General features: G+C 40.1%; 3 protein-coding genes across 3 annotated transcripts; 2 read left to right on the plus strand and 1 right to left on the minus strand.

Annotated features, from left to right (window-relative positions):
• Nucleotides 1-4,890: 4,890 nt before the first annotated feature.
• LOC136255004 (uncharacterized) lies at nucleotides 4,891-7,199 on the minus strand. The gene is made up of 2 exons (XM_066047724.1): nucleotides 6,553-7,199; nucleotides 4,891-6,172 (listed from the first exon to the last, which is right to left on the minus strand). Exons 1-2 carry the CDS (start codon nucleotides 7,197-7,199, stop codon nucleotides 4,891-4,893), a joined length of 1,929 nt encoding a protein of 642 aa, XP_065903796.1.
• Nucleotides 7,200-9,478: 2,279 nt separating this feature from the next.
• LOC136255005 (titin-like) lies at nucleotides 9,479-17,294 on the plus strand. The gene is made up of 10 exons (XM_066047725.1): nucleotides 9,479-9,509; nucleotides 9,558-9,899; nucleotides 9,960-10,199; nucleotides 10,276-10,842; nucleotides 10,892-11,173; nucleotides 11,227-11,493; nucleotides 12,183-12,455; nucleotides 14,043-14,309; nucleotides 14,366-14,629; nucleotides 16,829-17,294. The coding sequence occupies exons 1-10, from the start codon at nucleotides 9,479-9,481 to the stop codon at nucleotides 16,996-16,998; spliced, it is 2,703 nt and encodes a 900-aa protein (XP_065903797.1). The 3' UTR covers nucleotides 16,999-17,294.
• A 5,024-nt stretch (nucleotides 17,295-22,318) lies between these two features.
• Nucleotides 22,319-27,910, plus strand: LOC136255006 (uncharacterized). Its single transcript, XM_066047726.1, has one exon. The coding sequence runs from the start codon at nucleotides 22,319-22,321 to the stop codon at nucleotides 27,908-27,910; it is 5,592 nt and encodes a 1,863-aa protein (XP_065903798.1).
• Nucleotides 27,911-27,998: the final 88 nt, after the last annotated feature.

The raw sequence follows: 27,998 nt of genomic DNA on the forward strand, positions 1-27,998 counted from the left end.
ATACTGAATAAGGACGAAGTAATAAACAAATCTCCAGGTATGTAGCACTATAGTACTGTTAACGTATGATCAAAAGTATAGCTATTTAACCCGAGCAGCCGACAATGCAAGGAATTGTCGGCCACCATGAATTTTCGGATGTGATCTTATTTTCTAGAACAGCACTGCAATGTTTAATTCAACCACTTATTGCGCCATTGTGAAGAAGACCTATTAGTTTTCTATGAGTAAAATATGTATACTAACTTGCGGTATTTGGCTTTAGTGAACTTTGAAAGCCACTGTACAAAAACGTCGATGTTGCTTTCGGACGCCACACCGGACTTCGCTGCTCTGAAACCTTCCCTACACACTTCTGCTAGCTAAGTCTGTACCGAATGCTGTTGCTCCCATTCAATTTATTAGCAGAGCTATAGCATGGTGGTGACCTTAAGCACGATTAATTTCTGCCACCATACTCACTATTTTTTAAGTAGTGATGTTCACTAACTAATTTTGTAGTGACCTTCACTACTTTCTTGTCTGAGTGACCCTCACTACATGCGTAGCAGTGAATGTCAAAACATAGACTGCTATTTTTCCTGTTTTGAGTGATGAAATACAGTATCATTCTGTAACTTGTAGACTATTACGAAGCCTGAAAATCACATGACATAATAGCATAAAAGTTATGAATCATGAATTACATGTTAAAAAGGCAAAATTTAAGTTCCCATATAGTCTACCCAGTTTTTACAGGTCAGTCACAAATATTCCCTGACAACTTTTGATCCCATAATCAAGTTAACAGTTCATGCCTTATAACAGTCCATGCCTTGGAGGAGCAAAAGGTGACCAAACCCCAAGGGTTTCTACTATAAGTGGGATAAAGTCATATCCTGCCTCCCCTAAAGCATCTTGATATCTCTGAACCTTGGGTAACTACCATCGGCTGCAGCAGTCATCCCAGCACAAGGAAAAGAGGAGAACAAAGCTGTGTTGAGTGAGATTTTGTATATCCCGGGATATAAGCAGATTAGATTTTTATCTACTGGCATTGTAGATATAGCTATATTAGTTAGCTACTTTTCCCAGAAGTGGTAACTGTAACTGACTTGATCAAAAATCGGATGCAAAAATGTTAGTGTATTTTTGGACAGATCAATTATTAATTTTAAAAGTTTGAAATGCATCAATCCAATTGGTTTTTATGTTTCTGGTTCTTTGAAATTTGGTTTTAGACATGAGTGAGCAGAATTCACCAACACAGCAACAATAAAATGACTTCAATTAAAGTGTGTATCTTGTGATTTGCTGCATGACTGTTACGTATGTTAGAGTATATTGTGGCCATTTTATGGTAAAATGCAAATTCATAGTAAACAGTATGCTTGTTGCAGCCCAATGTGTATTTCTGAAATCTATCCTTTTCAAAAAATATGGCATTATTGTCTCATGTGTTTCTGAAATTTCACACTCTCAGAAAAGGATGCAGGTGGTGGACCAGAAACATACCAATTGGAGTGGTCTTTAGGAAACTGTATAGGATGCAGTTTCTTGTCAATTCTAGGTAGTAGTAGCTATTGTATTGTTATATAATGAAGCAAGAGTAGCTATAGCTATAAAAGCGACTCTTCTTAATACATTTAGATGCATGAGGTCACACAGTAAAAACAAACTAGTGAAAGTCACTGCTAATAACAATACTCACCATTTCACTCACTATACTCACCCACTGTTGTCTAGTGACCTTCACTACTAGTTTTATAGTAGCCATCACTACCATGTTTTGACTAGTCTCGCATGGCCAGACTGCTTTGTTTTCCATGGTTGTCAGGAAAAAGGGTCTGGTGTAACTCCAATATTGTGCCGTTTGGTTCTGGCTACTATCCAGTTTTTGGAGATGTTGATTGGACAGAATGTCGAATAAAGAAGCATTGACAAGGTGCAAATGACATCTTTAAGGTCTCTGTAACACACAATAACTAGAACACAGTGGCATTAAATGATTCACACTTCATCAATACTTCTTTATTTGCCATTCTGGCTGATCAAAATCTGGATATATAGTAGCCAGAGCCAAATGGCTATTGGAGTTACACCAGACCCTTACCTATATACATGATGTATTGTTTGTGTGTACATGTATGGTTTTTGCAAGCCTGGTCACATCAGAAGGAACCCAGATTTGTGTGCCTAGCAGTGCTTGTTATTGTTATTGTCTACTTTACCAGTTAGGCACTGGAGGGTGTACACAGAAGGCAGAGCCTGTTCGAGGTGTTTACCCATAGCCTAGGAGCCTAAGTGAAAATCTTTGAGCTAAATATCCTAAAGCGAAACGGGACAAATACCTAGAAGGGCTTTAAAAAAGCCAACCCCATCGTGACTTGATCTGTAGGCCACCCAGATTCCGGCCAAGCGCCATGCTTATGGGCTTCTGGTCTAGGCACCAGCCTATTATGCTTTTAGTTTTGCCTATTATGCTATGCTGCAGTGCTCAAAATTTTTGCCTATTATGCTCATAATTATGCTCAAATTTTTCTGCATTTCCCATGTTAGGTTACTTTCTAATGGATAATGATAAACGTTTACTTCTGAACAACTGGTTAAATGTAAAAGTTAACGCTCATTGTGCATTAAGAATTTGGCTGCATTGTAAACTATAATAATAGTCGTGTCAAATAGCTATACTCCACTGTGCATCTACTGTTCTGTCCACCTTTTTCAGTGGCATGCATTGTTGCTTACAGTATGACATAATTGTTCTGCCTATTATGCTTGATGCTTTCAGGCACCTATTATGCTCAAAATTATGCCAGCATAATAGACTGGTGCCTATCCTGGTCACATTTCACTATTGCTCAATTTTACTGTAATGACACATTTATGTCATGTTGTTTGGTATAGTGTAAAGAATGCTATACTCTTCATCAAACTGTTCATTGCAGTTGTAATAGACGGATTATACCCCCTGTCACGTACACAATGATAAGCATTAATAAGAATCATACATGTGCACCACTAAGTAATCATACATACATGCGGTTACATTAATAACAGTTAGTCACACTACATACGTCCCTCCATTTAAAAGCTTGTCCCAAGCGTTATGGCCGTAACCAATCAGGAGGTCTTCTCACACGCTGTGGATAACGTCCTTGTGAAGGAGGAGGTACAGATATAATCTGGTGATCAACTTGAGGGGGAAACCAACTGTTTGAAATGGTGTCAGTGATAGTTGTTGATACTGTAGAATCATGTGAGGGTTGATTACGATGCTGCAGTCTGTTCGCATGTACAACCTTAGTCTTATTTCCATCACTAACTTTGATATCTACAGAGTTTTTGATCTCTACAACTTCCCAATTGCCTTGCCATCGTGGTTGTAGCTTGCCACTTGTGGGAATTGACAGCCATACAGGATCTCCAGGTACAAAGGAACGAACATGAGAATGTTTATCATACTGAACTTTCTGTTGTTGAGCTGCAGCCGCAATGGTAGAGTGAACTAAGTCTTGTAGTGAAGCTAACTTAGCTTGTAATTGGGCTGAGTACGTGTTGGGGTCAAAGGCGGTAGGTGATTGAAACGGTGATGATTGAGGTGATCTTCCAAACATTAGCTGAAATGGAGAGACACCAGTAGATGAATGTTGCGCTGTACAGTACACATAAAGCACTAATGGTAAGTAACGTTCCCAGTCATCTTCAGTTGTTACATAACACCTGAGTAGCTGTAATAGGGAGCGATTAAAGCGCTCCACCATACCATCACCTTGTGGGTGGTAAGCTGTTGTCCTTGATTTCTGAATGCCAACATCATTAAGCATCTGTTGAAAAAGACAGCTTTCAAAGTTCCTACCCTGATCCAAATGTAAAACATCTGGAATGCCAAAATTGCTGCATAACTTGACAATGGCAGCAGTGATAGAAGTAGCTTTCTGATTGTAAAGCGGTATGGCATCAGCCCACTTGGTAAAATAGTCCATAACAACAAGTAGATAACGATGATTGTTACGGGACATCGGTACTTCCAAAATGTCAGCATTTCCCATGAATTTCCAATGGGAATATTTGACAATGGTGCTCGAGTTGGAGATGGGAGCTTGGATTTCTGACACACACCGCACTCTTGACCATACTGTTGGACATCACTAGCCATACCTGCCCAATAAGCGTCTTCCTGCAACGACTTAGTGTCTTCAGGTAACCTTGGTGGCCTGCACTGGGTGAATCATGTGATTGATGAATATACTGTTTCCGGAGTGAGGGTGGAATCAGCGGTACAGTAAGACTAACAGAGGAAGGACTTGGGGCATAGGTATGCAAACAACACCATCAACAATTGATAGTTGGTGCCACAGTTGTACATAACGTCTGAAAGGGGGCTGTTTCCAGTTAGCATCAGTAGGCTTCTCTTTTGACCATAACAATGTACAATAGATCTGGTTTAAAATGTGGTCAGCTTGCTGTTCTTGTTGAATATCAGAGGTTGCCTTTTTTGCAGAAGTCATAGCAACTGATACTGCGGCAGATGTTGGTAGACGTGACAAGGCATCAGCGTTACCATTGAGAGTGCCTTTACGATACTCTATTTCAAAGCTGTACTCTTACATGGCAAGGGCCCAACGACAAAGCAATCCTTCCATCTTTTGGGATGAAAGCCATTGTAATGGAGCATGATCTGTGATAAGCTGAAATGGACGCCCCAACAAATAATGACGAAATCGTTTCATGGCATAGACAGCTGCAAGGCATTCTTTTTGGATAGTACTATACTGTTTCTCTGCTTGGGTTAAGGCGCGACTCGCATAAGCTATGACACGGCCGCCCTGTTTTAGAACAGCTCCTAGGCCACACTGGCATCAGTTTGCAGCAGGAAAGGAGTAGCATCAGTAGTGAAGTGAGGAAAAGCTAATATTGTGCCTGAGTTAACTTGCACTTAAGTGCAGAAAAAGCTTGAACACAGTCTGGGGTCCATGAGAAGGAAACATCTTTCTTTGTCAGATTGTGAAGAGGGGCAGCTATATCAGCAAACTTTTCAATGTATCTCCGATAATACGAGGCTAAACCCAGAAACTGTTTAAGGGTTGTGACATTGGTAGGGGTTGGCCAATCTTGAACACTAGCAATTTTACAAGGATCAGGATGCATTCCTTTACCGTCAAAGATGTGGCCCAAATAGCAAACTTTATGCATACCAATGTGATATTTGGTACCACGAAGGGTTAAACCCACATCTTGGAGACGTTGAAACACTTGTTGCAAATGATGTTTGTGTTGTTCTTCAGTAGGAGAAAAGATCAAAAAATCATCAATATAGGTAATAACAAATGGCAACCCACGTAAAACTGAATCCATCAGACATTGAAAGGATCCTGGAGCACCTGAAAGGCCAAAGGGCATTCGGCAAAACTGATACAGCTCCGTGCCAGGCCCAGGAAAAAATGCAGTTTTCTCCTGATCATTTGGTACTAATGGAAGCTGCCAATAGCCACTGTGAAGGTCAAGGGTAGTAAACACTGTTGAATGCGCAAGACGATCCTGGACTTCGTCAGGTAGTGGTAAGGGATAAGCATCTCGAACAGTTTGTTTGTTGAGCTGTCGGTAGTCAATACAGATTTGCAGCTCACCAGACGTCTTAGGAACAAACACTGCCGGGGCCATCCAGGGGCTACTACTCTCAGTGATGATGCCTTGCTCTAACATTTGATGAATCTGCCTTTCCACTTCACTGCGGTAATGCGCTGGGACACGTCTAGGTGGAACACGAATAGGTACCCCTTTAGTGGGAATGTGATGACACGTAACTGATGTGTTGCCTGGTATTGTGCAAAATAAATTCTTGTACTGACTAACCAATGTGGACAAGAAGGTAGTTTGGCAATTTGGTAACTCATATTGCTTGGGAGCTCCATAGTCTGGGATGGCACAGTCTGTAGTAACATCTGTCGAAATTTTCCCAATGACACTGATATGTGGCTTCTGTTGTACTGTAGTGTCCCAAATAGCCCGAATATCTTTAGGGATAGGATCCTGCTTTGGGTATATTTGAACCTCGCGACTGGTAAAATCTAGAAGCAGACTGTGTTGGTGAAAAAAGTCAATACCTAAAATGACTGGAGCAATGAGATTGTGAACGATAATGAAGTCACGGTAAATTGGTGCTTCCATTCTGTTGAGCTGTATCTCCACACTAATGTAGTCAATAATGGGTAGTGACTCCCCTGATGCTGTTTGTAGTTGTACTTGAGGTAGTGGTCTGGGTCAGGCACCTTTCAGCATTGCTGCAGTATCCTGGGATAGGAGAGACACAGAAGAGCCTGAATCAAGCATTATTTCAGTACTGATGTCACCCACCTTGCCCACAACACTGGCTGCATGTGATTTAATGGTAGCAACTACAATGGGTTTGTTGGAGCTCATTAATAAGGGGGACGTCTGCTGCTCCTTGCAGACATCCCTTGGCCGTTTCCCTGCCAACAGTTCTTTGCAAAGTGGCCAGGTGGACCACAATTATAGCACCTTTGGCTGGTCAGACGTGTAGGACAATTACGTTGAGTATGCCCCAGTTACTTGCAATAAAAGCAGCGTTTAGGCCCTCCACTCTTCTGCAGTACCATAAGTGCAGCCACCTGCTTTGTCAATTGTGAAATTTGTGTCTTAAGCTGAACTACTTCATTACTGGGAATTGTAGGTGGGGTAGTGATTGCTGCCGCTTGTTCTTGTTCACTAACTACCATCAACACTTTGGCAAGTTGAACAACAGTATCCAAATCTGTGGTCTCGCCGGTTACACGTAGCTGTCGACTTATTGGGCCCGGTAAACCAGATAAAAATTGGTGTAACAATAGCTGCCCACTCACATTAGCCGCCAACTCCGGCATTGCCTGTTGCAATATTCGCTTGAGGTCATGAAGATAAAGTGCGATAGCTTCTCCAGGTCGCATCTTGCGTGAACGAAATTCTTCCAAGGAGACGAATTTCGTCGGCGCCATTTTTGTTATCATCTGTGCTTTTGCAAGCGCGTAGCTGGTCTTTTGTTCTTCAGTAAGTTCAAGCCACACAACTAGTGCTTCTCCTTCCAGCAACGTTGGAAGTTTCAGCGCCTTAGTTTCATCGTTCCACGTGTTTGCTGAACAACAAATTTCGAAACGTTGGAACCATTCACGAGCGTCCCCATCACTAAAAGACTTTGGAATACTAACGTGTCGAGCTGCCATCACTTTAAAACCGTCCTCTGCGACCAATGTAATAGATGGATCAGGGGCGTAGCCAGGATTTTTGAAGGGGGGTTCCAGCACCAGCATTGAGTTACTAGAAGCAGGGGTCTGGGGGCGCAGCGCCCAGCCTCTGAGAGACTTTCAATATTTTAATAAATCAAAACTCAGCAAATTGCTATATTTTATGCAAAAAGTACATTAATTATGATGCATTAAGTGCCCCTGGGATGAAGGTAGTACTAGATAAAGTCACCTAGTGGAAACAGACAGCATAACACATAGAGACACATATAGTAATCTGTAAGTGATGGTTATATCTCACTGTGGTATAGGAGCCATGAATCCACTGATACAAATGACAATCAAAACAATATAACTATACAAATATGCATAGCATGAATTCATTTTGCATAACACAAGTGATAAATTACTAGAGCTCTATATCTTTAAACACTGCACACCAAAGCTATAGCAGTATAAGGTCATGCTAAGTTTTGCATTTAATGTTGGAATGTCTGAAAAACTTCATATGGACATGGATATTTAAATGCATGTTCTATTAGAGTATACCTGACTGCTCTATTAGAGTATATACCTGACTGCTCTATTAGAGTATATCGATCTTTTTAACAAGTTTTGAAGAGGGCCCATGTTACCTCTGTAAATCCTTCCCTGAGAGATGAATGTAAGTTTTATCAATTGTTGTGCTGTGCCATTACACTATATTGCTCACTCATTTTGTCCTGCCACACTAAATGGTGTGTTATTTATTTATTTATTTATTGATTAGCAAACACCCAACAGGGTTTTTACGCTAATGTACAAGGTACGTACACATAAGTGCATAGTTTAAGTTGCAATAACATAAGTGCCTATAATTTAAGTTACAATAATGATTAGTACTAAGTTACAATAAGTGCTAAGTTACAATAGGTGCTAGGTTACAACTAGTGCTAAATTACAGTAAGTGGTAAGTTACAATAAGTGCTAGAATTACAATGAGTACTAAATTACAGTGAGTGCTAAGTTACAATAAATACAATAAGTGCCAAGTTACAGTTATAAAGTAGGAGTAGTTGATTGTTTAAATGTTTCAAGATCAATGGTAGATAGATTTGGGATACATAGATCGTTCCAATGGGGAATAGTTCTGGGTAGGAATGAATAGAGATACGTGTTTACTGAAGATTGTATATGATTAAATTTCTGATCATGATGGGCTCTGGTAGCAGTTTGATTTAATGATGGCAGACAGCGATTTGGGACCAATAATAAATGATTAACTATCTTGTACAATAGAATGAGGCGTGCTTGCTTTCTGCATTCTTGTAAAGATGGCCAATTTAGTTCATTTAACATGTCTGTGATACTGTCACGGTGGTGTCTGTTCCAAGGCTTATTTAGGACGAAACGAGCAGCTCGATGTTGAATCATTTCAAGTTTAGAAATGTCATTTTGGTGGTGTGGGTCCCAGATGGCACAACAATATTCGATAGATGGTAGCAGAAATTGTTTGTAGGCATATTCTTTGAAGTGTTTATGACAGGAATGTAAATTTCGCTTTAGGAAACCAAGTAATCGATTTGCTTTGTTGCATATGTAGTCAATGTGATCGTGCCATGAAAGTTTATTGTTCAAGTAAACTCCAAGATATTTAATCTTTTCTACTGATTTCAAGGGCACTCCATTCATTTGATATGTAAATATTTTGGTGGTATGGTGTGTGGTAACTTGTAAGATGTTGCATTTAGATACATTAAAGTCCATCTGCCATTCATTTGCCCATTTTATAAGAGTAGTAGGATCCTGCTTGCAGAAGTCTAAATTTTACAGGCGGGGTTCCTGAACCCCCCGGAACCCCCCCTCCCTACGCCCCTGCAGACCATTGAATTTGTAATTTTTTGGAGTGCTATGCCAGCATAATGCTAGCATATTATAGGTGGATATTTCAAACTTAATTCCATGAAAATAGATCGATTCTCCAAGTCAGTGGAAACTGCAAAACTACAATAGAGCACATGCATTGTACATAGCTCCTTAGATTGATATTCACAAATAGAACAGTCACTTTGTAGTGAAATACTCAAATAGAGCATTCACTGATTAAAATGCTCCAAGATAAATGTAAGAAATGTTAGGAGCATAATGCAAGCATAATAAGAACACTAAAGAGCATAATAGGTGAAAAATTTGGGAAATTCCTGAAAGCATTTTGGGCAAAATTTGACTCTAGTGTTAAGTAATAGTGTACATGTGATCAGCTATAGCTATTGCCTGATATGGCAGTAATGGCATGGGTGACACCCAGATGTATGTATGTAATTGTAGTGTAAAACACTAGTTATAATTTGTATGTAGGTAGAAACTACTATTTGGGTTTTTATGAGAATATTGTTAGAGGCAGTCCATCCATTATAATAATGACCACTGAATCACAACCAGTGTCCTATTCCATTGAGATTCCAGGAATAGGATATTATTACAATGGAACTGTTACTGCTAACAATGAGAACATTGTGGATCTTCCTGGTAGTGTAGTAGTGTTATCACATGATGATCAGGATATGGGGATTTACCTTAAGACCAGTAGTGACAGAGTGACTGTGATTGGACAGAATACAGGGCAAAGATCTGCTTCTAGTGACTCATTTCTTGCCTTACTCACTTCAAATTTGTGTGTTGAAGATTATGTGTATTATGGTATGTCAGTACGTAGGGCTATTTTTAACTTTAGCCACCTGTATAGTTCAGTACTGATAGTTGGTACAGAGAACAACACAATGATGAAGTTGACAGTCACACAACCAGTCACCATTAAAGTTAACAATACTGATACTAATCTTTCTAGTGGTATACAATATTCATTTGTGATCAACAGGTTACAAACAGTGTATGTTAGATCATTCGAGGATTTGATTGGTACCAAAATTGTTACTAACAAACCGGTGTCTGTATTTAGTGGTCATGAATGTACCAAAATACCATGGAATGTACAGGAGTGTGGGCATGCAGTTGAACAAATTCCACCCACCACTTTATGGGGTAGGGTGCATTATACTACATCACTTGCTGCTAGCTATACTATTAAAGTACTGGCAGCATACAACTCCACTATTGTTGATATTTACTGTAATGATACAAGGAGATCTTATGCTATTAATGAATGTGAATCTGTCAACAAGGTCATCAGGATTTCAGGAATACTGTGTTATTCATTCAAGCAAGGAAGTATTAATTACTCAGTTTAGTCATGGAAGGCTATATAATGGTCACTATGGTGATCCAATGATGTCACTTGTACCTGCTACCATTCACTACTCAAATAAGTTTAGTTTCTCTACAATTCGTAACCCACATCAATCAGGTTACAACCATTTTGTTAACATCATAGTACTGGCACAATATTTTCAACCTGACATGATCTACTTGTTAGCAGGAGGAGTGAATAAGTCACTAGACACACAGGAATGGGTACCAGTTAAAGTTAACAATGTCATTGAAGCGTATGCTACAAAGGTGAATATATCAGAGGGTGTGGTTGAAATCATCCATACTAATACATCAGCTCTGATGACTACAATGGTGTATGGGTTTGCAAGCAGTGAAGGTTATGGTCATCCTGGAGGATTAACATTCCCCACAGGTTTGTTGTGTCGGTTTTAAAAGGTAGTTTACAAGTTTCTCTTATACAGGATGCAACTGCCCCTTCTCCAACATAACTACTCACCCATTAAGTGATGTAATCAGGTTGTCCACTAACAACCACAACCTGTCACTAACGTGTGAGGCAGATAGAGCAACATCGTATAATTGGGAGAGACAGAGTGGTAGTATTCCATCTGGTGCCATTGGAATGAACACTAATACTCTCACTATCATTAACCTACAACCAGAAGGTGCTGGTAACTACCGATGTGTGGCTATTAATTTTTGTGGAAATAGTTCCTCTGATAATGCTACAATCACTATTAATGGTGAGGTTTAATGGTGTAAGTATGTTACTTCATTGTATACATTTAAATACTAGTTCAACTTCCTGAACTTACTACACTACCATCATCACAAAGTGTTGACTTCACACAAACTGCCACATTCACATGTTCTGCTACTGGTTATAATGTCAGTTATAAATGGACAATTGGATCAGGATCATTTCCTAGTAAAGCGACTGGTATAAACACCAATACCCTCGTGATCCCAGTTGTGAGATCATCTGATGATAACACATACACTTGTGTGGCAAGTAATGAGGGAGGGAGTGTTTCATCAAATGGTGCTAAACTGACAGTTACTGGTATGACCATGATGATGTTGTTAGGTGGTAGTGTGAATGTTGTATTGGTGGTACAGGTCTACCAGACTTGAGAGGTGCTTTATCAAAACACGATTGTATTCTTAACAGTAGCTATATTAAGTTTTCTAATTTAATTTTTTTAGGTATTACATATATAGTCACCACTTAGGATTCAACATCTTTACTAAGCCAGTGTATTCAATGCAATACTGATTTTAAAAATGTATAAGGTGTAATTCCATTGTGTTGCCTAATACTGAAATGATGTGTATACTTGTTGATGATCAAATAATCAGATGTACATATGTATACCGGGATAATTATAACAGACGTTTATAGGAATCAAATCCTTTTGAAAGTATTCACCTTGGGAAATAATGCTATCACATTGCACATAGTGCACCTGCCATTTGATGAGTTCTGTAGAATACCCTTAAGGGAGCTTGAAACTCCCTTGAGAGGTTTTGAAAGGTAAATGTTTTATTCGAGTACTACTTGACTACTTGACTATCTCTGTTTACGTTATATCTTATAAACCATGGTCTAAGATTGTGGGGATCAGAGCCCTCCTGTCCCCATTTTTGACCACCTATATATAAATGAAATTATTCTTCAATTGGGTTTTACTGTGTATAGTTTCAAGCACAATTATTGTAATTGTCATTTCTCCTATTTGGTTTATACCATAGGAAGCCCTCCAGTAGTAACACTTTATCCGTTAAATTCCTCAGTGATTTTAAGGAATGAATACATGTTGAGTTCCCTAACTTGTGAGGCAGATGGAGCAACATCATTCATTTGGGAGAGACAGAGTGGTAGTATTCCATCTGGTGCCATTGGAGTGAACACTAATACTCTCACTATCATTAACCTACAACCAGAAGATGCTGGTAACTACCGATGTGTGGCCATTAATGGTGATAGAAGTTCTAAATCAAATTATGCAACACTGAGCATTAATGGTAATATACATAACGTTTGTCCTGCTTTTTGTTCCTGTGGTATCGGTAGCTGTGTCATAGCACAGGGAATACGTTCTGATGGTTTAAAGGGCAATAACTTCCCAGCGCTTCAGTTGTTAGTATCTAATAACTGAAATGCTTGAGTATCTATGTGTTATTTACAGGCACAGTTCTAAGGGGGTTTGACCGGTTTCCGGAAACCAGTCAGCTTTTTAAATCAAAGAAATTATTGAAACGAAATTTAAGTCTAAAACGAGGTGTATTGCTAAAAAGATAATAATATTCTAGTGATCAAACTACACAAACTGTACTTTTTAGCACAAAATTGTTTCTTCTGAGCCTTAAACGTGTTAAGTGCCTCTAAAATTAATTGTCGATTTCTGCAAATCTTCAATACTGCATCAAATCTGTCTGTATAGACTTTTAGTGGTAAGATTTAACTTTGAAACGGTTTGTTCAGATGTTTTTATTCATATTTAGCTAAAATAGCTGTAATTAGAATGGATCCCGCCTTTTTTGTGTTTGAGTTGGAAACCAGTCAGCAAATGTTCTAGAACCGCCCCTGGTTATTTATATCATACATCTACTTTAGTACAGTGGCTGTCATCATAATAGGGTTAATAAGGTTCCATATCTATTAAAAGATATACACCTTCAATTCCTTACTTCTTGTGTTTGCTTTAAGTTAGTCTATTTCAAGGCAAATTTCTATAGTAGACTATAATTTATATCATACAGTATGGTATAATGTATATTAGGGATCATGGAGGTTTAGGTCTTTTTGCTGTGGCATAACCTCCTTTAGAAGCATACTAGAACTCTTAACTTCCTACTTTTGATCACATGATCAAAGCAAGCTAGTACACAAGAGAACAATTCACAAAGTTTTTGTTACTGTCATAGACAATAATATAAGCTCCAAGCAACTACAGCACAGTTTATAATACAATATGAGCATTTGCATATTCTTTATGTATTGCTGTGCATGTGGTGTAGTGCTGCCACGATATATCGATACATCGATAGTTATGATATGATATGGCCAATCAGTTATATTGATGGCTGCGTGATAGTGCTGCTTATATTAGCATAATGATGTGGGGGAGGCCAGACATATTATGGTATTTGGCATTTAATTAAGTTATGTGTCGATGGTTTAGTAGTGGGCACAAGCCGTGAGGTTTTAAGGTTTCTATGTGGTGCCAGCCACTTGTCTCAACACTTAAAACCTAGTTACCATGAGTAACTTTTACTTGCGGTATACATTCAACAGAAGTTTTAACTTACAATGAGGAGTTTGTATATATTTGTCTTACAATTGTTATGGTTAGTTCTATATCGTGACATACGTTTATATTGTGACATAAACCTTGGTGATATATGATATAGAGTTTTTCTATGTCATGGCAGCACTAATGAGGTGACTTTGAAGTGGTCCGGTTTTGCTTGTATCACAGATTCATATACAAGTAGCCTTTAACTATATTTGAAAATCAAGTTCTTGAATTACTAGGTACTAATAATTCTGCTAGTGAAAATACACATTGAATTATTTGGTATACGTATATTTGCTATACAATTGTCTAGTTGGATTACCTACAATTGTCTTGGAGCCAATACCAGCAAGAGTTGAACTCACACAAACTGCCACATTTACATGTTCTGCTACTGGTTATAATGTCAGTTATAAATGGACAATTGGATCAGGATCATTTCCTAGTAAAGTGACTGGTATAAACACCAATACCCTGGTGATCCCAGATGTGAGATCATCTGATGATAACACATACACTTGTGTGGCAAGTAATGAGGGAGGGACTGTTTCATCAAATGGTGCTAAACTGACAGTTACTGGTATGACTATGATGATGTTGTTAGGTGATAGTGTGAATGTTGTATTGGTGGTACAGGTCTACCAGAGGTGACAGTGACACCATCCAGTCAGAGTGTAGATGTGACAGACACTGCTATGTTTTATGCTGTAGCTAGAGGTGTGGGGAGTGACATGTTTACCTACCAGTGGAGGAACGGTAGAAGAAACATTCGTGGTGCTAATGGACCTATTTTAACAATTTCAAATGTCAAGAGAAGTGATACAGGCTCATATAGATGTGTTATTGAGAACAAAGATGGAGATACTGTTGTGTCTGATCGTGTCCGTCTGTCAATAGCGAGTAAGTAATATGGTACAGTCTCCAAGGTGGTTCCAGATTTGCTAGTGAGTATATAATAGATGCTTGGGGACTCAGCCCCCAGCTGCTTTAGATTTCATGAATAGTATAAGATATTTTTAATTATGGTGTATGGCTGTTCAGATAATAGTGATCCAAATATACATTTCCAAATTCTCCATTTGAAGTTAAAAACTAGTTACTAAATCATTCTCAGGTTATAGTGTTACATTTATTTTAATGCCGTATTCCGTTATGAATGCTCTATTTGAGTAGTTTTGACTACCCTATTAGAATTCATCTGACTGCTCTATTAGAGTATCTCGATCTTTAAATAGTGTTCAATATCTCCCTTAATCCACTTTAAGGAATCAATGTAAGTTTCCTATTACACTGTAGCTATACTGCCCTGCCTTGTTCCCATTTAGTAACTAAGATAGTATGGTGTTTCTGCTGCAAGCCCACAAGTTAAATTTCAGATGGAACCCCAGGAATCCCCCCCTCCCTCCCTAAATACAGGCCTGGTATAGTGCATGCTTATGAAATATTATTTTATTGCATAATGTCATGTTGTATAATGTGTACCACAGAGTGTATGCTAAACAAGATGCCATTAATTTATACAGCCAAATGTTTTGTGGCTGTTTCCAAATTTCCAGATTGTGTACTCACATGTCAACACCTTAGAATATGCCTTCATAACATGCAGTGTATGTTACGTGTGACAATTTCATTGTGACTCTTCCTGAACTATGCTCGTTAGGCCACTCCAAATAAATTCTCAGTTTCTTGTCTTCCACTCAGGTTTATTTGTGTGCATATGGGCATTACATTTTCATTATTCCATTATCAGATTGACAACCATTTTGCCTCAGCACAAACCATAAGAAATTACACTGAAGCCTTGTACCTTCATATTTTAAGTTACAGTCAGTGTAAGAAAAACCATGGAATAATGGAACATTTTAGTGGTGACAGTAAACAAGGTAGGTGGATGGGAAACAAAGAATTCATTTTGAGTAGCCAAAGTCAGATTTAACATGGAAAAGACACACAATTGATTCTAATTACTTTCATACAACAGTCTACAGTCACAGCAACACTGCATGTTATACTATGATATTCATTAGCCACAAATTGTCCTAATGGTGGTATGACTTTCAATGTCCAGTACAAACCTGCCATATTGGTTATGTTTGATGTTAAATTCAGAGTTATATTTTAGTTGACATGGGTATGACTCGTTTAAACTACGTATGAAGCATTAAAACTTTGTGATTTTATAATAGGTACAATTAATTATGCTAAAGACATTGAGGATTCCAACTCCCTATATTATAATAGGGTATACCCTCTTCTCCCAGTCCCTAGTGGGATAGCATTTATTATAAGATGAGGAGTTTTAATGGAGAAGTTGTAACTTGTAAGAAACTAGTCACAGAAGCAATAGTTAATTTATTCTTAAAGCTCAGCCGTTGGTTTATAAATAACATCAAATGCTATTATAAGTCTCAATCCTAGTAATTATTTCAGTTGTTAGTAATGCAGCTACAGTAACATGATATTGGCATGTACATATGATTGCAGACTTATTGCTAACTAGCAGTTTGATGACAAGTCGCAACTTGCCAAACGGTAAAAGGCTGTTGCAATAGAGCAGTACCCCAATACTGATACAGTATCAGCATATATTGGTACAATCTTACCTGCATCAGAATTGGTAAATTTTGTTCATGATCGTAACTTTGGAGAAAGTGTTATTTTTTCTGATTAATAGTGCAGTGGTTGTGACCTTGTGTAGCAGGGGCGTACCAATGGGGGTTTCCAGGGGTCTCAGGAAACCCCTTTGGAATTTACACACTACTTGAAACATTAAGAAATTGAAACTTCAGGTTTCCAGAATTTAGAATCTATCATGGAACAGGGCACATTCAAACATCCTATAGTTAAATAATAGTTTCTCACATGATGGCAACACTTATAGCATTGTTCTGAATTACGATTTCGGTGAAAAGATCGAGATACTCTAATAAAGCAGTCAGGTACTGACTGCTTTGTCAATCTACCTGTTGTCAAATAGAAGTATCAAAAAATTCTTCATCGCACAATAAACCTTACTAAACATGCACATACATAATATTATAAGTTTCTTGTATGCTCATGCACATATTTTATATTACGTATGCTTTACATTGATTACAGATTGTAGACCTCTAAATGATCCTCAAAATGGAAGGGTGTTTGTGTTTCCTGATTGTAATTCAGCCGTCTATACCTGTAACCCTGGTTACACAATTAGTGGAACAGCACTTGTGGAGTGTATCTCAGGAAGGTGGAGTAGTCCACCTGTAACCTGTACTACTCTACCTTGATCAAGAGTCAACTATCTATAGTGTGTGTAGTGTGTATAAAGTTTTGACTACAGAAATAGAGTTAGAATCTGTAAAACATTTTAGTGAGTTTGTGTATACTTAGTTAGCTATACCTATTACATACAGTTAAGTGTGTATAGCATTAGATTTTTAGGCCATATTGACATATCCTGTTGTCCATGTACTATTATGAGAATCACTTCATCACAACTTGTAGTGAGATATGTGTGAAGTGATCACATGAAGTAAGACATACAACAAGTATAACATGTACATTGATGATACAGGATCTTGAATATGAGGTTACAGTGTGATGGTCAAGCATGGATGATACAATGTTTTTATTAAAGATGCTAGTACATATGTACCAGTAGTTTGCATGAATTATTGACATGCATACGATACTTGCATATAAGGAAAGATTGCAAGCCGACGTAGTATATTTATTATAACTTTACTCTTGTTATTACTGTGTAAGACATAATAATAATAGACATTAGCTGATCAAAATGTCTACAGGTAGATTGTTCCATAATTGCATTGAGAAATGTAAGAGTTTATTAAGACCTATTATTTTTTGAAGTGCTATGAGTGTCCTCTGATGGGCAATGACATTGGTGTTAAGGTACTTCAGTGTGACTGCTGTAAATATAACTAACTTACCACAAAAACATTATTGAATTATTTCCACGTACATTATGAGCATAATTATTATAACACTACTTATATGTTCATGAGTAATCATTCATCACATACTTTGCAACACTATATTGGATCTTTTCTATATGATATGCATACCTTACCTGATTTTAAGTATATATATGGAGCCAGAGACTCAGAGCCCATATATAGCTTGATTGAGGAGTTTACCTTATTTCTTAAAAATGTATAAGCCGCATTCGCATTGTTGCAGATGTTGTGAATGTGGTTACATTACTCCAGGTAGCTAAGATATTCCGCCTAAATACTTTGCACTGGACACCACTACATAAGAATCAATTGATAATTATTATGATAATTGTGAGATGTGCATGCACATGTACAGTTGTTTGCAGTAAATGAAACTCTAATTTTACCATGTTTGGAAAGTGAATTAGTTGTGGTGTCGTGAAGATGTTTCAGTTATTAGGATATCACCTGGGTGAAGTCTAACAGTGTAGTGGAGATCATGTGTAATACAAGCAGCTTGTCAAATCAGGTAACAGTATAATAAGGTCACCTATAGATCATTCTGGCCAATAATATAATCACCTAATGTCAGGCCTAAACCCATTATGCTTTAATTATAATTTTGCCAAATTTTTCCTATAATTATGAAGCTCTAAATATGCTCGGTTGTGTCCCATCTTGACTGCTGTATATTACAGTACTACTATATAATTCACTTGTGAACATTCTGTTTGGATATTCAAAATGTCTTTAAGGTATCTCGATCTTTAGTCAATCTTCCCATTAATGTGGTATTGTACTATTTGTGTTAGTTTTATTAAAGTATCCTAATCTGCTTCATGCAAGATGTGTGGAGTTGCATTCCCTGCTATCAAATGTACAAAACCTATATCATTATGCTTATTGCCTTAGCACTATACAATCACTACAGTACTAGTGTGCTGTATTTTAGACACAGCTAAGGCAGCTGTGTATAATATATCTTTAGCAAGCATGTGGGATTATTGTGTAGCTAGCAGCATTCACTGTATACTCATCAATCTATACTATCACATTAGACAGGCTATGTTCTTGAATTTGAATAGAGATCTGTAGGCCCGTAAACAGGCCTAGGATTTTGTGAGAGGAGGGTTCAACTTTGACATGGTAGGTGTTCTCCCAATAACTAAACTTCTAAACATTTAATTAAACATCAAGAGCATTATATGCACACAAGCATTCAGTTCTCAGGTATACTAAGCAGTAACTAGTATTTGTTGTCTAGCAGCTACAGTGGCGGATCTAGAAATTTTCAGAGGGGGTTTCAGATTCCACTCAACTTCAGCCTAGCTGTAAGTCGAAGACCAAAAAAAATAAAGGTCACAACCCGGGCCTACTCTTCAATGCCGTAATTGTGATTTCAAAGGAAAAAGTTAAAGTTTCGCCAGTAGCAGGGGCGGATCTAGAGGGGTTTCTGAGGTTTCCAGAAACTGGTCAAGTGTATCAGCTATAGGTAATCAAAATTTGTATTTGCAATGGTACAAAAGTTCAGATCGAAATACTCTAATAGAGCAGTCAACCACTCTAATAGAACAGCCATATTTTGTATTTCTCTTAAGAATTGTAAGTAGCTAGCTAGCTAATTTATTTACCTGTGCTAACACAGTAAAAAAATCTTATAACAAAGCGGCGTTAAAATCTTCCTGGGGGCATGCCCCAAGACTCCCAGAACAACATCCATGCATGTCTGTTGTATGCTTCAAATGTCAAATTTGCTCTGTCCTTTAACTCTTTAATCTGCACCTGATAGCTACTGTACCAGAAGCAAGCGCAATTAAGCAGCCTATAGCTACATTATAGCTACCTAACATAATAATTATTATAATTATTTTTAAACTGCATGTCAATATTGCTACCAGATTCAATCTCAAATTACACAATTTTCTGGAAAATCTTGCCCCCATACTCCCCTAGATTTAAATTTGCATATAGCAAAAGTTTGGAAACCAGTCACCAAAATTCCTGGGGCCGCCCTTGAGTAGAAAGTCCTACTATAACATACTACGCATAACTCGTGGTGATTTTATCACCCACACGACGAATCTTTGCGGCGCGCGCTATTCTCTGAGGGGGTTCAGCTGAAACCATTGCAACCCCCTGTATCCGCCACTGAGCTATATAAAACACATACCTCCTCTACATCAGTACAAATTAATAATTGGGTTGTCTACACTTTACTAATAATAGTAGCTAATCTCATGATTTTAGCCTTGACTATGTATCTGAGAAATAGGTATAGCACAGTGTTCAGGTAAGCACATTATAGAAGAGTTGGTCTTGCTTAACCATGCGTGATTGGGCATGGAGTATTTGAGTGACTGTATTCAGGGGCGTGGCAAGGATTTTTTGAAGGGGGTTCGATTTAAAGTTGAATGTCTTAAGGGGAAGGCCTGGGTGCTTCCCCTAGACCATGTTTGAACGAAAATGCATACACAAAATGTGCCCTTAGGTAGTAACATTAAAAGGTGCTGTTTGTGCATCTAACTAGCTAAAACCTACACACTGCTGTTTATACAGCTTATAGAAACTATAAACCTATTGTAAAACTACCTAATCTTCACTTCCAGACAGCATACTGACAGCCAACTACAATTATATTTAATAATTACTCACCTTATGCTAGTGTTACAGAAATGTTGGAAAGACTTGGTTTTAAGACTTTAGCAGAGAGAAGAAATGAATCAAAATTGATATATTTGTACAAGATTGTTAATAATTTAGTAGAAATAAACACAGATGATATCCTTTTCCCCCGACCACCTATTCATAATACAAGAGGGCACCAACTGCGATTTTTACCACCTCCCACCAGAATCAACTATGAATGGAGGTCATAGTCATGCACACTACATTTTATTGATTTGAAATTTAAATCACATTATCTACTGTAATGTATTTTGTGTGTGCTAGCTACAGCATGTATTAACATGCTAAGCTAAGGAAGTCTGGGGACATGCTCCCTGGGAAAATTTTTGAAAATACATGTTCTGAAATGGCATCTGGAAGCTATTTTACATACACGGTCTCTTTCTGTTTTTTACACCAAGAATATATCCAGGTAATTTTGTGCTACTGTATACCAATTAATTCAATTTAATATATAGCTAGTAGCTAATTTTACTTTCATGATACAAAGTGAGTTTAGTTCTTTTGAGATACAGAAGAAATTTAGATTGTAATTGTTAATACATAACATGCATTATCAATTAGCCTATTGTGCAATTCTATGCAGATGGTTCATTAGAAAGTAATTTGAAAACAATTAAAATGGATATAATGGCTTAGATCAACCAGTGTAATAAGAGTATTGATATAATATACCGAATGCTCTAACTATCACCATGACTGTTCTATTAGAGTATAATGCGATGACTGCTCTATTAGAGTATCTCGATCTTTTTGCAAATTCAAGTGGCTGAAAAGTGGTCCGGCCGGTCCGTGGGCTCCGGCCCTGCTCAGTGACTAGAGATGATGAGTGCTTGTGGAATGCACCCAGTTGTCTCTCGACCCAGGGGGTGTTATCCTCTACTCCTTTTGCCAGCAAGCAACATGCGATTTTGTAGCCGCCAAATGCGTGTAGCACTGTAGCTAGCTACTGTAGCAAAGGTATACAATTGTGGCGTCGCTAGAAACTGGCGGAAAAGGATGGAAGAGGCGATATCTATGAACGATCATAAATGCTGTGACAGTCTTTATAGCTATACGTACCTGCAGGTAAGTCTGCCATGGAGCACAAGCACTGTTCTAGTTCTGGATGACAACAAGCTGCATCATTGCTAGAGCCTCGTTATTAACTGCGACTAGAACAATCGGAAGAAACATGCAGCGAAGGTGATTGTGTGCAATCTGTGCATGCATGCATGCTGTTGGTATATATATATCTAATCAAAAACAGCCAAGCTGTAAAAAAAGGTGCGGCCCCCAAAAAGGCCATGGTGAAAAAAGATGTGAAATCCAAGGTGGCGGCCAAGAAATGGCTGTGATGGTAGGTTAATGGTTACATTTTAATAACGACGATTCAGGTGAATTTGGTGCCAAGACCAAGCGGCACAAAATTCACCTGAATTGTCGTTATTAAAATGTAACCATTAACCTACCATCACAGCCATTTCTTGGTCGCCACCTTGGATTTCACATCTTTTTTCACCATGCAGGCCTTTTTGGGGGCCGCACCTTTTTTTACAGCTTGGCTGTTTTTGATTAGATATCACTTCTTTTTGTATTTGTATACTGCAAAGCCGGCCTATGGCTGGCGTTGGGGCTTTTTTAACCCATGTGTTTTTTTCTTTACCCGTGACAGGAAGAAGAAAAGAACTTAAAGAAGATTTTTAATGCTTCAATTGTTTTTGATTTTATTAGTAATTATACTGTCGAGAACTAGTAGCTGACAATGTTATTATTATTAGTAGTAGTTGTAGTGATTACGTAATTCATTGTGTGTATGTATCACGTTTGTTGTAGACTGATTAGTGCGCTTCATGAAGAGTGAACACGTGTAAGTTGAATCGATCCGCTATCGTCGAGATTGTCCATTCGGATAGCTTCGAACCTCCGTTTCGTTACTAACTCTAGACTATCTATCACATCTTGGTGCTGTGACCAGGGATTTCGAATGGATACCCTTCAGCGCGCCCGTGCCTCCAGACGTGGCGGGCGCTCCTTCGTGACCAAGCTTCTCACCAAAGCTCAGGCGATCACTGAAACTTACACCGACGACACCCGGGAATCTATTTCGTCCGAAGACAGGGAAGGGATAGAACTCGTCCTCACTCAAGTCTCGTCGAAGAAACGCCAACTGGAAGAACTGGACCAGACGATCGCAGCAGCACTAACAACAGAACAAGAACTGGAAGACGAAGTTGGGGATACTGAGATGTACCACTTCAACCTAACTGAACGCATGGCCAGTTTGCGGAAGTTCACCATTTCTCCTGTGCTGCTAGCGAAGACTAAGGCCCATTCAGGAAGTTCTCAGAACCGTCCTATCTCTGACAACAGTACTGATCAACGGCCAGAGGACAATAACACTCAACCAGAGAATGCTGATCATGAGCAGGACTATTCATCAACAGGGCACACAGCAGCTGCTGGAGTGGTGAGTAACTCATTGCCGCATACACATGTTGCACGCAATGTGGGTCAGTCTGTGGGGCAGTTTGTAAGCCGCTTACCCAAACTTACCCTCCCAACATTTAGCGGGGAACCACTTCAATTCCAGACTTTCTGGGATTCCTTTGTGGCGGCTATCCACAATGATGAGGGTTTAACAGGGGTCCAGAAATTCCATTACTTAAGGGCACAATTGCAAGGGGATGCATACAATGTAATCGATAACCTCCCGCTCACTGACCTGAACTATGAACATTCTGTGGCTTTGCTTAAAGAAAGGTTTGGGCAGCCTTATAAGTTGGTTGATGCCCATATGAATGCCCTAATGCACCTTCCAAAACCTGTTAATAGCCTGACTAGCCTACAGAATTTTCATGACAAGCTGGAAAGCCACATGAGAGCTTTGATGTCTCTGGGAAAGTCTCCAGACACCTACAGTACTATGCTGACCCGCATGGTCTTAGGAAAGCTTCCTGCTGACCTTAGAAAGCAGTTTGCTAGGGACAATAGTGGTGGTGAGTGGACCATCAGGGATGTCATGACTTGCATCCTTAAGGAAATCCGCGTCCTTGAAATAGGACATTACTCTAATGACTCTAACAAAGAGTTCCACTCCACAGCTGCATCCCTCCACACCGGAGCAGCTAAATCTGCAGGCCAACGAGAGAAGAGGGAACCAGTTTGCACCTACTGCAAGGGCTCGCACACAGCCAACCAGTGCACTGTTGTTACAGACCACCAGCAACGCACGTCTATTGTAAAGGGAGCAGGTCTGTGCTTTAATTGCCTGGCACACCATAGAGTGTCACAGTGCACCTCCCGCAGACGTTGCAAACAGTGCAACCAGAAACACCACACAAGCTTGTGTCATTCTCTCATTGCTACAACCAGAAATCCACAGCCACCACCCCCTAGCACCCCTCAGCTATCCCCTGCCCCTGTAGCAAACCACATTCAGTTAGTGCCTCCTCCGCAGGCCCCCCCTGCTGCTAGTACAAGTGCACTTACCACTGTCTCTAGGCCCCAAACCCCCCTTGAGTATATTCGTAGTCCCTGCCTGCTGAAGACTGCTATCACCACAGTCTCTGCAGGTCCGTATAGCACAGAAGGAAACATTCTCCTTGATGAAGGCGCACAGCGCTCCTTCATCTCTCAGGACCTCGCAGATAGACTTTGTCTGAAGACAACAAACAGAGAACGGGTATCTTTGTCATCCTTTGGAAACCGTGCATCTTCTGCCAGACTCCTTCAAGTAGCTACAATCTCAATACACACAATTGGTCAGAGCCCTATTACTATCTCAGTTTTGGTTGTACCTCAGCTGGCTGCTCCACTACAGAACTCCATGCGGATGGAGCTTACCAAGTTACCCTACTTGAAGGGCTTGCAGTTAGCTCACCCTGTCACAGAGGATGACAACTTCGAGATTAATGTTCTTGTAGGTGCCGATTACTATTGGACATTTGTCCAAGACCAAGTCATACGTGGCAATGGCCCTACAGCTGTCAAGTCCCATCTAGGCTATTTATTGTCTGGCCCTCTACTGCAGCCATCAGCAGCTGCTAACTTGATTCAAGTAAACTTTACAGCTGTAGATGACCTTAGCCTTGACACCTTCTGGAAAACAGAGTCAACTGGAATTTCCTCAACTACCATGGACAGCGATAACCATTTCTTGAAAGACTACATGCAATCTAATATCAAGCGCCAACCGGATGGAGCCTTGTCCCTGAAATTCCCTTGGAAGGAGGATCACCCCCCTCTGCCTTCCAACTTCTCCATATGTGCCAAGCGTACCAGATCCTTGGCCAAGAGGTTAGCTAAGACCCCAGAACTCTTGAGCATGTATGGCCAGATTATTGCTGACCAAGAGTCCAAAGGCTTCATTGAGAGAGTCAATGATTTCAACACCAAACAATCTCATTACATCCCCCATCGACCTGTTAGGAAGGACTCGGCTACCACACCAGTCCGCATAGTGTATGACTGCAGCTGCAAGCAGTCATCCCACTACCCTAGCCTCAATGACTGCCTTCAGGTAGGCCCACCCTTCCTTAACCATCTGTGTGCCATACTGCTACGCTTTCGTTTGTTTATGTATGGTCTGTCTGCTGACATCGAGAAAGCGTTCCTTCACGTACAGCTTGATGAGTCTGACAGAGACTATACACGCTTTCTCTGGTTGTCTAACCCGCTTGACCCCAACAGTACATTTCAACTGTATCGCTTTAAGGTTGTCCTGTTTGGAGCTAGCTGCTCACCGTTTATGCTCAATGCAGCTATCACCTTTCACCTACAACAGCATCAAACACCAGTATCTGCCAATCTCCTTGACAGTCTATATGTCGACAATGTAGTCACTGGCTGTGACACTGAACAAGAGGCCACTCAATACTTCTTAGAGTCACGTTCATTGATGAACTTATCGAAGTTCAACCTCCGCACCTGGGCGTCTAACAGTCCAATGCTCAGGAATCTAGCACACCAGCACAGTGTAGCTGAGACTGAAGAGGTTGTCAAGGTCCTTGGCCTATGCTGGAATGTTCAGCTTGATGAATTGTATCTCTACTCCAAACCTGATCTTGCCACTTGCACTCCAGTGACGAAGCGTGATATCTTGCGGTACACAGCTTCAATCTTTGACCCACTTGGTCTAGCCACTCCAGTAACAATAACTGCCAAGTTGTTACTTCAAGAACTTTGGCAAGGTAATGTATCTTGGGATGCGGAATTGGCTAAACCCTGTCAGATCAGATGGGCTACCATAACAACAGATATCTCAACTGCTTTACAACAAAAATTTCCACGACAGTACATACCTATGCTCCAAGCAGCAGACCTTTCTTCTGCTGTCCTACATGTCTTCGCTGACGCCAGCCCAAAGGCATATGGAGCTGCTGTCTACATCCAATGTGGCAACTATTCTTCACTTGTAATGTCAAAATCTCGTGTAGCTCCCATCAAGCAACACTCGCTGCCTAGGCTTGAACTTATGGCCGCAGTTGTAGCAGCTCGCCTAGGCCCCTTTGTGGTGGATTCATTCAAGCTTAGTGCCACCATTTACTACTGGTCTGACAGCCAAATAGTTCTGTGCTGGCTCAAAAGCAAGAAGAAGCTTAAACCTTTCATCGCACATAGGGTGAAAGAGATTCAGTCCAAATCATCACTATGGCAATATTGTCCAACAGCTTCCAATCCTGCAGATCTTTTGACCCGTGGATTGACAGCATCACAACTGGCCGATTCAGTGTTGTGGCGAAATGGCCCCTCTTGGCTGTCATCTCCTGCCAAGTGGCCCATCTGGAATCCTTCTGAAGCCATGATTATACAAGCTGTCACTGCTGATGACCCGCTATCAACTGCTGGGGTCCACAACACAGCTATATTGCCACCTACCACTGGCTTGCACAACATTGTTGATCCTTCAGCTTACAGTAGCTACACCAAGCTGCTAGACGTAACTGCGTATGTTCTGCGTTTTGCCCATAACACCAGGCAAAAGCTCTTTAAGCTCACAGGATCACTAACCCCATCTGAAATATCCATTGCCAATCTTCGATGGGTGGGTAATGTGCAGCACAGGTGCTTCCCAGAGGAACTAAGCTGTCTACAGTCGACTAATCGTGCATCAAGACTGCCACTGGTGAGGCAGCTCCGACTCTATGTGGATCACACTGGCTTGATCCGTTGTGGTGGTAGAATACATAATGCACCGCTCGCAGAATCAGCTAAATTTCCTCTTCTTCTACCACAAAAGGACCCATTTACCTCCCTTCTCATCTGGCACATACACAAGCAACAATACCATGCTGGGGTTAGCATGACACTGACATCCCTCCGCCAAATGTATTGGGTGCCATGTGCAAGGCAAAGAATAAGATCCTTACTGAGGAAGTGCGTGACCTGCAAGAAATTAGCTGGTAAACCATACTCTGCACCGGATCCTCCCCCACTGGTGAAGGCCCGTGTACAACAATCCATGCCATTTGAAGTCACTGGGATCGACTTCTCAGGTGCTCTGTATGTGAGAGGCATTGGAGGAGAACACAAGGTGTACATTTGTCTATTCACCTGCGCTGTAAGTCGGGCAGTACACCTTGAGATCGTAACAGATCTCACGGTCGAATGCTTTCTACAGGCCTTCCGTCGCTTCAGTAGCAGGAGGTCCTTACCACGCCTTGTATTGTCAGACAATGGCTCAACCTTTCTCTCAGCGGCAGCGGAATTGAAGGCCTTATTCTCCTCACCCTCACTTACAGACACCTTAGCTAGGACTGGGGTAGAATGGAAGTTTATTCCCAAGCGAGCCCCCTGGTTTGGGGGTTTCTGGGAGAGGCTAATCGGGTTAACAAAGTCGGTCTTGAAGAAGGTCCTGGGGAGAGCATTCACAACACTAAACAGCCTTCAAACTTTAATTGTTGAAATAGAGGGTATTCTTAATAACCGGCCCCTTACTACTGCCCCCACAGACATAAATGACCCAGACCCCATCACTCCTGCCCACCTACTGTATGGCAGGAAAGCTGCTTGTGTGCCCTACCATGTGACTACTGAGTACGACTACAGTGATCCAGACTTTGGAGACACCAATATTCAGACAAGAGCTAAGAAACAAGGAGCATTGTTGCAACACTTTTGGACTAGATGGAGGCAAGAATATCTCACTGGGCTTCGAGAGTTTCATCAAACAAGTGGCTCCAATGTTCAAACAATCAAGTCAGGAGCTATTGTTCTAGTGCATGACGATACTCCCCGTCTCACTTGGCGTCTTGCAGTAGTTGAGGACACTATTTCTGGACAAGATGGTCTCATCAGAGCTGCGAATATTAGAACATCAACTGGCAGGACAAACCGTCCAATAACCAAGCTATACCCCCTGGAAGTCAGTACAGCAGAATCCAGTTCCATTCAGAAGCAAAATTACCAACATAAGAAAAAGTTATCAGACAGTGTTGCCCAGAATCCCACAGTTGAAGCAGCAAGTGGTAGTTCCAAACACACTCGACCCATCCGTCAAGCAGCAATTCGAGGAAGGCAACAAGTTCAAAAGTGGACGAGAACACTATGTGGCCCCCCGGAGGATGTCGAGAACTAGTAGCTGACAATGTTATTATTATTAGTAGTAGTTGTAGTGATTACGTAATTCATTGTGTGTATGTATCACGTTTGTTGTAGACTGATTA

This window comes from Dysidea avara, chromosome 5 (genome assembly GCF_963678975.1).
Source record: "Dysidea avara chromosome 5, odDysAvar1.4, whole genome shotgun sequence".
Classification (NCBI taxonomy): Eukaryota; Metazoa; Porifera; class Demospongiae; order Dictyoceratida; family Dysideidae; genus Dysidea; species Dysidea avara.